The 12,079-nt window shown below is 39.2% G+C and overlaps 1 protein-coding gene across 1 annotated transcript; it reads left to right on the top strand.

Annotated features, from left to right (window-relative positions):
• The first annotated feature begins 5,008 nt into the window (after window positions 1-5,008).
• Window positions 5,009-10,244, top strand: LOC128399201 (vomeronasal type-2 receptor 26-like). Its single transcript, XM_053360448.1, has 5 exons — window positions 5,009-5,299; window positions 6,141-6,992; window positions 7,216-7,419; window positions 8,445-8,571; window positions 9,343-10,244. The coding sequence occupies exons 1-5, from the start codon at window positions 5,009-5,011 to the stop codon at window positions 10,242-10,244; spliced, it is 2,376 nt and encodes a 791-aa protein (XP_053216423.1).
• The last annotated feature ends 1,835 nt before the right edge of the window (window positions 10,245-12,079 follow it).

Below are 12,079 nucleotides of genomic sequence, written 5' to 3'. Positions count from 1 at the left end.
TTTGATCTGGACTAGTAAATGGCAAATAGAAGGGGAAGAAATGGAGGCAGTGAGAGATTTTACTTTCTTGGGCTCCGTGATCACTGCAGATGGTGACAGCAGCCACGAAATTAAAAGACGCCTGCTTCTTGGGAGGAAAGCAATGACAAACCTAGACAGCATCTTAAAAAGTAGAGACATCACCTTGCCAACAAAAGTCCGTATAGTAAAAGCTATGGTTTTCCCAGTAGTGATGTATAGAAGTGAGAGCTGGACCATAAAGAAGGCTGATCGCCGAAGAATTGATGCTTTTGAATTATGGTGCTGGAGGAGACTCTTGAGAGTCCCATAGACTGCAAGAAGATCAAACGTATCCATTCTTAAGGAAATCAGCCCTGAGTGCTCACTGGAAGGACAGATCGTGAAGCTGAGGCTCCAATACTTTGGCCACCTCATGAGAAGAGAAGACTCCCTGGAAAAGACCCTGATGTTGGGAAAGATGGAGGGCACAAGGAGAAGGGGACGACAGAGGACGAGATGGTTGGATAGTGTCTTCGAAGCTACAAACATGAGTCTGACCAAACTGCGGGAGGCAGTGGAAGACAGAAGTGCCTGGCGTGCTCTGGTCCATGGGGTCACGAAGAGTCGGACACGACTAAACGACTAAACAACAAAGTAAATGGGATGCAAAGCATGTGCCGCAACATAGACAGCCTTGTAGATATTCTATCTGTGGCCAGTCATGAGCTGTTCAAACTGAAGTCCAGTAAGGCTTTCCATCCTCTTCTCTCCAGCACACACTTTATTGTTTTGCAATATATGTCACAATAAAAATGAAACATGTTTCATACAAATTACTAGAGAAAATACTACAATGAGTGAGAAGGAGTAACAGGAAGGCTTTCCAGCCTCTCTCTGCAGAACATACTTTATTATCTTCCATTGGCACATGAAGATTTGGATATACAGTCAAATGGAAAGGGGAGGGGAAAGCTTGTATATGGCTGTTTCCCTGGAGCTCAGGGCCATTTTTGCCTTGAGAGCTCCAGACTGACTCTTCCTTATTCTTTGGTATGCTACCCCAGCCACCACTGCAAGGCCATAATTCAGTGGTAGAACATCTGCTCTGCAAGCAGAAGCCCCAGGTTCAATCCCAGGAATCCCCAGGTAGGGTTAGGTGGGACCTTGTCTGAGGCCTTGGAGTTTTGCTGCCAACTCAAGAGAAGGAAATACAGAGCTAGAAGAAAAAACAGATCTGTTTCAGTGTAAGGTGGCTTCTCTTGTTAACCGCTTGTCATGGTGGATATTGTTGTCTAACAAAAAAAGGAAGAAATAGAATTGGGCAGGGTCAGCATAGTATAGGGGGCTGTAAGCAGTCTGATACACATTTAAAGTGAAAGGTCAGACCCAATTCTTTTCTTCTGGGTTCTGTGGCCTGTTGACTGAATGCAGATTACCTTTGGAGCTAACATGTAACACCTTCTTAGAGTTGCGGGGCCCCATGATGGGGTGGGCCAGCAAGGCCTCCCTGCCCCCTTAGGTGAAAACAGATGGAAATAGGTGGCCTTAAATACAACCCTGTCTAGGTGGCAGTGTGTGACTTGACTGAGTGGTTAGCAGCTGAATTCCAACACAATCAAATTGAAGATAATTTAAACAATTTACATAAAAACTCCCTGACTTCACTTGTGTCACATGCCTTTATTTCATGTTTAATGTTGCAATAGTATAATTCTCCTCATGGATGACGCATCTGTTTCTTTGTCGCAAATTTATTATGGAGAGAAATAATAGCTGTCAGGTCATGTGCTGAAACGGGCGTTGGGTAGTGATCTTTCTTTCAACTTTTGCTGCTTTGAGTTACAAAACAAAATAGATTCACTTTGACTTTCTTGCTGGTGTCCACTTATCATGGAAGACGTCAAGCTAAATGCCACTTTTTGTGCCTCTAATGGGTAGAGGTAATATGTAGGTCTTTTTGAGAATAAACTCACAACTCAACATGTTTTTTTTTTTTAAATGACCCTTGGAACTAAAACTAAATCTTTTACTATTTTTTCAACCTACAATAGTTCAAATCGCTATAATTTGTGCACCTGGTCAGAACTCTAAAGGCATTTCTTTCTCCCATTATATATATATATATTTATAATATTGCTTAGATTAGCAATCAGAGTGTTGGAAATCTCACCTATTGGCCAAAGCATGTGGTTATACTGTTTTGATTCTAAAATAAGGTGTGCCAATCATTCTTATTTTATTCACTTATCTTATCTTACTCACATATCATGGAAGACTTTTAGCTAAATGCCACTTTTTTGTGCCACAAAGGGGCAGAGGTAGCATGTAGGAAGATTTGAGAATAAACACAGAACTCAACATGATTAAAAAAAAACCCTCATTGGAATTCAAACATTTTAAAAGTTATTAAGTCACTGTACAATTATCCAAATCAACATAATTTGTGCACCTGGTCAGAACACCAGAGAAATAAGAAAACTGTCAATAAACAACCATAAAAGGTATTATAATAATGTACCTCTGTATCATAAGGAGATAGAAATAGTGGCAAGAAGCAGCCAGGGCTCTCAATTTCTTTTCTCCCATTTTGTATTTTCTTCATATTATTGGTCTGTTTTGAAATCTGAGTGTTGGAAATCTCACTTAGCATGCAAAGCATGTGTTTATACTGCTTTGCTTTTTAAATAAGGTGTGCCTATCTCTCTTGTTGTGCTCTATTGACAGAGACAGGTATCATGAAATCTAGTTTGCTTAAGTCATTCTGCAGGGACTGATAGGCAAAGAGCATCCAAGATTGCAAAGAAGCTTGCCTACAAGGATGCTGTGGTCATTCACTTTGCTTTTTCTGCTGCCTCCTGCTTTGTGCAAAGCAGCTATGAGTTGCCCTGAGACTGATCAATTTCCTGTTCCACATGAGTGGTACCAGTCAGGTGGCCTCATCATTGGTGGGATTGCTTCTCAGTTCTATTATTCCTTCTCTGAAGATTTATTCAAGGAAAACCCTTCACATAAGCTTTTTGATGATGATCCACAGTAAGAGACTCTCCCTCCCCTTTCATTTTTGGGCTTAATCATTCCAGCATTTTTTTATAGTATTGTGTATTCTACTAAGCTGACTAGCAATAAATAATGGCTTTGCTCTCTGTGATAATAATACATTCAATTTTGAAAAACAATGTGGAGAAAGGGTGGGAGGTATACCTTGTTTTAACTCCACCACAAGGACCAACAAGAGGGTTATGGAGGGGTTAGTGCTTTACATGTTCTTGGGGCACCTAATCTGAAAGTGTCTAATCTTCCTACAACAAATGTCATGAATCAGACACTGTTTGAGTCTGCTTTGTGAGATATAAACCTGGTTCAATATATATCACTCATCTATAAAGTGACACCTGGCACTGGCTGATAAGTGAAATAGAGAAATCTAGAAATTTTAACAAAATGTAGTGTGTATTGTGAGTCTGTTAAACTGATTGTAGCAGCAGCAAGTTTATGGGAAATCAATTCCTTTCCCAAGGCATGAGTGAGAAAAAGGTATGAGCTTTGCTGTAGACAGCATGATGTACAAAGAATAAATCATCAAAATATGCTCTTCGATCATGCTACTTGCAATTATTTGCATGCACTAATATGGATGTTTCCTTCATTCTAATACCCATTCTAATACTCTAATACATTTACCTTCACCTTTTTTAAAACCCAGAATTCCCATTTTTTGTTTGAATTAAAATGCTTTAATGACATGAATTTGTATTCAAAAACATTTGTTTTCTCCATCTTCCTTGAACTGCAAATGCAAGCTGCAAAAATCATTTAACCCTGTGGAGTTTTGGGGGTTTAACAACTCAGCCATTAAATTAGTAAAATATAGAGCAATATGCTCTGTATGCATTTCTGACCATGGTATAGTGATAGAGAAGTGAAGATAAGTTAAGTCTAGAGGAGTTAGTTTATTCTTCTATGAAGTTTAGAACTGAATATATTTGATAGTTGTGATGGAAAGCTAAAGAACCTTAAAACTGAGAGTAAAAGAAAACATTTCACTCCATTTTTCTATGCCTGACTTACATAACAATCTAAGAGGTGACTTCTGGTATATTAAAAGTGATTGATTGCACCTAAACCAAGTCTGCAATCTTATACAAAAATATTTGAAGTTATTTCCATTGAACTCATTTCGACTTGCATTTGAGTAGAAATGAATGAATGAATGAAACTTTATTTGTGTCAGCCATCGGCTATAGCAACAAAAGAATACTGTGGTATAGAGAGAACAAAATAAAAAGTCAGTTATATAAAACACAGTTTAGAGTCCTCAATCAGCAGTCAAATAGTGGAGCTTATTCTTAAATCCCCCAGCTAAAAACCTTGCAACCTTTGCTGTCATCTGCTCCTCTTGATCTGCCAGTAGAAAAGAGACTGTGGCAGGGGTGGGCGGCCTGGAATAGACAATAAAAGAGGGTGATAATGTCATTCCTCAGGCCTTTGTAAAGAGTGCAAGCCAGGAGGACATGCACAAATGATTTGGTGTTGCCATCTCCGCAAGGAGATAAGGGCTTTTCATATGGAATCTGTTGGAATCGTACCTCAATCCAATAAATGAATACCAGAAATTGCCTTGTATAAGGATGGTAGTAACTGTAACTAATTCAATGAAATATTATTGAATTCCTGGGTTAGATGAATAGAATAGTCGTCTTCATGGCCAGTTTGAGTAGAAAGAGAAAGATGTAGACATTGTTGTAGTCTTTTTTTAGGGGGGATTGAATATTAAAGATCATACAAGGATTAACTAAAAGATGGTCAAAGTAATATAGAAATGGCATGATGAGTAATTAATTTCATTTAGGCGGAAGAGTTTGATATTTATTATTTCAGAGCCACCATAAAAGATAACAAAGTTGTAGTTCAATATGTATCAGTTTGAGACATCCAAGGCAATTTGCTTTGTCTACTTTCTGCATTGTAGAATTCTCCTCTGAAATTTTAAACTAATCTCATTTGCAGCATGATAACGAAATTCTACCAGCACATCCTGGCCCTGGCATTTGCTGTAAAAGTGATAAATGAGAATCCCAACATCTTGCCCAATGTCACACTGGGATTCCACATCTATGACAGCTATTATGATGCAAGGATTACTTATCGTAACGCTCTGAACCTGCTCTTTAAAATGCATAGATTTGCTCCGAACTACAAATGTGACTGGCAGAAAAACCTCATAGCCATAATCGGAGGACTTAGCTCTGATACCTCCTTCCATATGGCTGATACCTTAAGCCTCTACAAGATTCCACAGGTAGGTTTTATGAGTAGGGACATGCATATTTGTCGCACAAATCACACTCTTCTCTCTCCATTCTGAAAATAATTTTGAGACTCAGAAAGTGCATATGACTGATGTTTAAGCATTACAAGCTGGAATGTATATCAGAAACGTAGATTACTCCTTACCAGTAGAGATTGTTACACCAGTGCAAGTCTGAGTCAAGCATTCAGCACCTTGGACATTTCCAACACCAGGTGCCTCACATCAACTGCAAGAGAAGTTGTCTCTGCAAGGAGCCAGGTTGACCTGAAGACTTACAAAGCTCACCATAGACTACCTCTTTGGAGAGCCTGGATAACTGATTAAAGGGTCCTAATTTATTTTGCACAATTGGACATCTGCAGGGCTAGACAGGTTCTGTATGTTATTCAACATCTGACTCAGATGGCTATAAGGAGATGTATCCTCCCGCCAATGTAGCTCTGAATTACCAGGAGATGTTGGTAGTTCTCCTGCCATGAAAATAATACATTTTAAGTTTCCTGCCATGCACTCTATTGCCCCATTGATAGATCATGTCAAATCATTCTCCTTTGAAGAGACCCCAGAGAGCCAGCATGTACCCTGGCATCCACAAAACAACCACCACAAGCACACACACAACACCTTAAACATGCAAACCACAGGTCTTCCATAGATAAGTATCACCACAACTCCAGAAACTGGAAGCATCCTGAAACTTGAAGTATCCATCAAATTAACTGTCTGGAAAACTACCAATTGTGTCAAGAAACATTTCTTGAATGAACAGCCAAATGCTAAAAGTAATTTTTTATACTTATCTTTATAATGTCTGTTCTTTTCCTGTTAGCTTGCATATGGCTCATTTCCGCCAGAGGAGAGTGATATAGATCACTTGCTTTCCTTTTACCACATGGTGCCCAATGAAGCTCATCAGTATATGGCAATTATCAGCTTGCTTCAGCATTTTGGATGGACATGGGTTGGACTCTTTGTTACGGATGATGAAGGAGGAGAAAAATTCTTGCAGGCCCTGGAGCACTTGTTCTACCAGCATGGGATCTGTTCAGCCTTCACACAAAGAATGGAAAAAGCAGCTCATTCCGATATGTTCATTGAACTTTATGACATACTTGAAAGTTATTATGTGGGTCTCACAAATGACAAAGCCAATGCATTCATTGTCTATGGAGATTCTCAGACATTGACCTGGCTGAGATGTGTTATATTTCTACGAGATCCTGCAAATAAGGAAAGCACATCATTTAGAAAGGTGTGGATCATGACCACACAAATTGATTTTGTATTGCTGAGTTATCAAAAGGTTTGGGGTCTTGGGCTCTTTGAAGGTGCCATTTCCTTCACCATTCACTCAAAAGAGCTTCTCAAGTTCAATGACTTTCTTCAGATCATAAAACCTTACTGGAACCCAGCAGATGGTTTTCTCAAAGACTTCTGGGAGCAAGCATTTGAATGTACATTTCCAGATCTGCTCATGCAAGATACTGAAACATGTACAGGGAAGGAAAAGTTAGAGTGTCTTCCTGGGTTTCTGTTTGAAATGGGCATGACTGGCCACAGCTACAGTATCTACAATGCTGTCTTTGTTGTGGCTCATTCGTTGCACTCTATTTATTCATACAGATCAAAGTACAGAGCAGGAGACGAAAGGTTTGAACTTCAAGATCTGCAGCCTTGGCAGGTAACACGTATTTTAATATTTTAATATCATAAAATTGTATTTTAATATTTTGCTGGAAGCTGCCCAGAGTGCCTAGGGAAACACAGCCTGGTGGATGGGGTTTAAATTATTATCTGTTGCTGTGTTATAACTTTTCTATCTGCTATATGAAAATAGCACATTGTTTAGAATTGGTCTTCATTATATATATTTTTCTTATTTTTCCTTTTTCTCTTTGAATCAGCTCCACTATTTTCTGCAAGGCATTTTATTTAACAACTCAGAAGGAGAAAGAGTGTCCTTTAATGATAAAAGGGAAATGAGAGGTGAATTTGACATCACAAACATGATCACATTCCCAAACAAGTCCTTCCTTCAAATGAAAGTTGGACGAGTTGATCCTGATGCTCTTGAAGGAGAAGCATTTGTCATTCATGAAGATTTGCTTGTATGGCACAGAGGTTTTAATGAGGTCTGCATCCTTGGAATCCTTCTGTTACTCACTGTTCTTATGACGTTTTCTTTAGATGTCGGAAACTCCATTTTGTATAAAACTGTTGTTTCCATTTGATATGGCTAAGGAAAAATGTGGCTGCCTAGCACATTCAAAATTGATGCCTCTTAGAAATGTCAAGGGGGGAAAACACTACATTTTTGTACAGTGGTACTTCTCCTTAAGAACTTAATTCATTCTGGAGGTTCTTAACCTGAAACTGTTCTTAACCTGAGGTACCACTTTAGCTAATGGGGCCTCCCGCAACCACCATTCAATTTATGTTTTCATCCTGAAGCAAAGATCATAACCTGAGGTACTATTTCTGGGTTAGCAGAGGCTGTAACCTGAAGCGTCTGTAACCTGAAGCGTCTATAACCTGAGGTTCCACTGTATATCTTCCATATACATAAAGCAAAGCATTGGAGTAGACGCCCATTCGGTAACTTCTTTTTATAATGTATGGAGACAAAAACTCAGTAATAGAACACATAAAGCTTGCAAAAGGTCTCAGATTCAATCAATTGCATCTCCAGACAGGGTTAAAACGAAGTGAGCTGTTTTTCAATTGTTTTGCAGCATTTTGCAAAACCAACTTTGCATTTTGTTGAGCCCTAAAACTGTGTGGCTGACCTGCCAAACCGAGGGCCCTACAGTCACCCCCAATCAACTAATACAATATTTTGGCACAGGTCTGGTGTGAATTGAACAATGTTTGAATTGGGGTGACCCGTATAGCACCATTTTGGGGAACTCAGACACTATTTTGGGACACCTCGGAATGTGGGGTTTTTTAATGATTGTAAACTTCGTAATAGGTTTGGAGGGGATCCCAAGTAATGTGACTCATAGTTAATGCAGCTGCATAACGCAACTTTTTATATTAAACCTTTGTTTGCTGTGTAGTGAACTTCATTAATAGAAGTCAAATAAGCAATTAGTTTCTCTGATCTCCTAAACTGCTTTTCTGCTATGGATAGGTGATTCCCCTTTCTCTGTGTAATGACCACTGCCACCCTGGGAATCAGAAGAAAAAGAAAGAAGGGGAAAAGTTTTGCTGCTATGGTTGTGCTCCATGTCCAGAAGGGGAAATTTCAAACCAGGATGGTGAGTTATGTAGCGCTCATATTTGTCATCCTGTGAGGAAACTGGTAAGGCTAGATGGTAGCATTTGAGGGAGTTCTTTTAGTGCAAAAAGGAGTAAGGAGCGACATGATAAAAAAATTGATAAAATTATTCAATGCATTGGAAAATAGGGTAAACATAATACAAGATCTTAGGGACATCAGATGAAAGTGAGTGTCGGATGATTCAAAACAGGTAAAAGAAAACTAACATCTTCATGAATTACAGGATTAATCTATGGAATTTGTTCCCTCAAGAGGCAATGGTGGGCACAGCTTTTGAAGCCTTCAAAGGAGGATTAGACAAACTCATGGAGAATATTAATGGCTATGATCTCTGATGGCTTTGCTGTGCCTCCATGGACAGAAGCTGAATTCTTCCAAATACAAGTTGCTGAGAAGTGTGGGGGTCGGGGGAGACTTCTGTTTCACTCAGGTCCTGCTTGCAGGCTTCCCATAGGTATCTGGTTGGCCACTGTGAAATCAGGAAGCTGAATGAGATGGGTGATTGGCCAGATCCAGCTGGCTCTTATGTTCTTATATGAAAGAGGAAATAAATTAGAAGGCAAAATACTGTTGAAAAGTAAGAAGTGAATAAGTATAATGGCTTTCAGAATAAGTGAAATAAAGGATTTATATCTGAACACTAAAACACATGGAAATAATAGGTTTAATTTCATGTCAGTGAAGCATTCACATAGAAGACAAAGTACTGTTGAATCAATACTGAAATTTGATCTTGTTTATTTTTCAGATATGAATGACTGCTTCAGATGCCCAAAAGCTCAGTATCCAACCAAGAACAAAACTGCCTGCATTGAGAAAACAATGACCTTCCTTTCTTACGAAGAACCTTTGGGGATCACTTTAGCATCAGTTGCCCTTTCTTTCTTCCTCCTCACAGCTTTGGTGTTAGGAATATTCATTAAGTACAGAGACACTCCCATAGTCAAAGCGAACAACCGGGACCTCACCTACTCTCTCCTTGTCTCTCTCCTGCTCTGCTTCCTTTCTTCATTGTTATTTCTGGGTGAACCTAGCACAGTCTCCTGCCTCCTCCGACAACCAACTTTTGGCATCATCTTCTCTGTAGCCGTTTCTTGTGTGTTGGCCAAAACTATCACTGTAGTTCTAGCTTTCTTGGCCACCAAGCCAGGGTCTAGCATGAGAAAGTGGATAAGAAAAAGACTGACAAATTCCATTGTACTTTCCTGTTCTCTTATTCAAACAATTATTTGTACTGTGTGGTTAATGACATGTCCACCATTCCCTGATTTGGACATGCACTCTTTAACAGAAGAAATCATTGTGCAATGTAATGAAGGCTCGGTCACCATGTTCTACTGTGTCCTGGGCTACATGGGCCTCCTGGCCATTGCCAGCTTCATTGCCGCATTTGCGGCCCGCAAGTTACCTGACAGTTTTAATGAAGCCAAATACATTACATTCAGCATGTTGCTCTTTTGCAGTGTTTGGCTGTCTTTTTTTCCAGCCTACCTGAGCACAAGTGGAAAATACATGGTGGCTGTGGAGATCTTCTCCATCTTGGCCTCCAGTGCTGGCTTATTGGGCTGCATCTTTGCCCCTAAATGCTACATCATTATTCTGAGGCCAGAACTGAACAACAGGGAACAACTTATAAGAAAAAAGAATTAAACCATCCCCACACACTCTGGTAAATATTAAATGTGTTATAGGTAAGAGTTGAAAACCAAAATATCTCTCTCTCTCTCTCTCTCTCTCTCTCTCTCTCTCTCTCTCTCTTCCAGAAGCATAAGTACTTTTTGCCATTTGTTTAATTTTATTTTATACATGCAAGTCCCAGTATCCAAAAGTTTTTATATGAAAATTCACTTACTCTAACGTGGGTAATTAGTACCCAAACCTTGTTGTATACACCACAGATTCAGATAGCTAAACCGTTGGAACTGTGTTTAATACTGTAAACAAATAAGCAGAGTTTTTTCATTGTTTGCCTTTTACAAGTCTTTAGAGGGTTTTCCTGGGTTTTCCACTCTTTGGGGCATCAAAATTTTGAGGCTGAGAACACATTGGAAATATTTCCATAGGAATTAATGGAAATTGTTGACTTGTTATTCAAATGGCCACCTAACAAATGATTTTCTAGGAATGCATTGTGTTCGGATAGTGATATTTGTGAGGATACAAATGAAATAGCTCAGGAGTGTTAAGTACCACTGTTGTGTGTGTGTATTTGGCTTTAGTTTAGTTCAAAGTTACCCTTTAAGTTACTTTTTTTTTAAAAAAAAACATTCTTAATTGTTTTTCTTCCAACATGAAACCCTTTGTAATTTCAGACAGCACATTCTTTTCTTTTTGTATGTTTTATTATTGAGTTAGACTATCACATAGCTATATCCAAATTTCTTTATTGCCAATTGTGACAGTTTATTCTCTCCCCCTTTTTTTCTTTAAAAGCTAATTTCTTTTTCTTTTGTTTTGTTTTTATGTATCTTTTTCATGTTACTAAAGTTTAATAAAAAATTTTTTTTGAAAAAGACAAACACATTTTGGAATGTGAATTATTTATTTTAGAAGCCAAACTTATTCAACCTTTTTGCTCAAAGTTTGCTCTGACATTTTGCCGGATGTACGGCAGCCCTATTGTAGCACCACTGCCAGCCCCACAACTTTAAAAAGGTGTGACATGTCAGCTATAAAGGACTCCCCTTGGAACAAAAACTTTTAAAATGTTATTAAATTACCCTACAATGATCAAAATCACTATGATTTGTTCACCAGGTCAGAACTCCAGAGGCATTTCAGAAGACACCAGAAGGCACCAGAAAACAGCCAATAAACGGCTTTGAAAGTGATTTTTTTAAATATTTATTTATGTTATTGTTTAGACTTTCTTAGAGTATTTTTTTATTTCAAACTTTACAGAGAGAGGCTATAGAACCCAGCCTCTTGGATAATGGTGTTGCTCCATGTGAATCTCCCCTCCCCCCCCATCTCTCCCACTTCCTCATTCGTAATCATCATCACCTCCTCTATGGGTGCCGCTAAGTGCTCTCCAGCCTTTTCTCTCCAGTACACACTTTATTGTCTTCCATTGGCACATGGAGATTTGGATATACAGTCAAATGCAAAGGGTGCGGGGGGGGGGGGCTGTATATGGCTGTTTCCCCTAGAGCTCAGGCCAGAGAGCTCCAGGCAGACTCTTCCTCATTCTTTGGTATGCTACACCCCCACCACTGTAAGGCCATAATTCAGGGGTAGAACATCTGCTCTGAATGCAGAAGGCACCAGGTTCAGTCCCTGGCATCCCAGGGTAGGGTTAGGTGGGACCTTATCTGAAGCCCTGGAGTGTTGCTGCCAACTAAGTAGAAGGAAATACAGAGCTAGAAAGACAGCTAGGTCTGATTCAGTGTAAGGTGGCTTCCCCTGTGAAAAAGGCAACCATTCAATAAAATAAATTTAAAAATGAAAAGAAAATGATGAATTAAAAAATATTTCCACCCATTTTG

This window comes from Podarcis raffonei, chromosome 13 (assembly GCF_027172205.1).
Source record: "Podarcis raffonei isolate rPodRaf1 chromosome 13, rPodRaf1.pri, whole genome shotgun sequence".
NCBI lineage: Eukaryota > Metazoa > Chordata > Lepidosauria > Squamata > Lacertidae > Podarcis > Podarcis raffonei.
The sequence above is the reverse complement of the archived record's forward strand: the minus strand, read 5'-3'. Positions and strand labels throughout refer to the sequence as shown.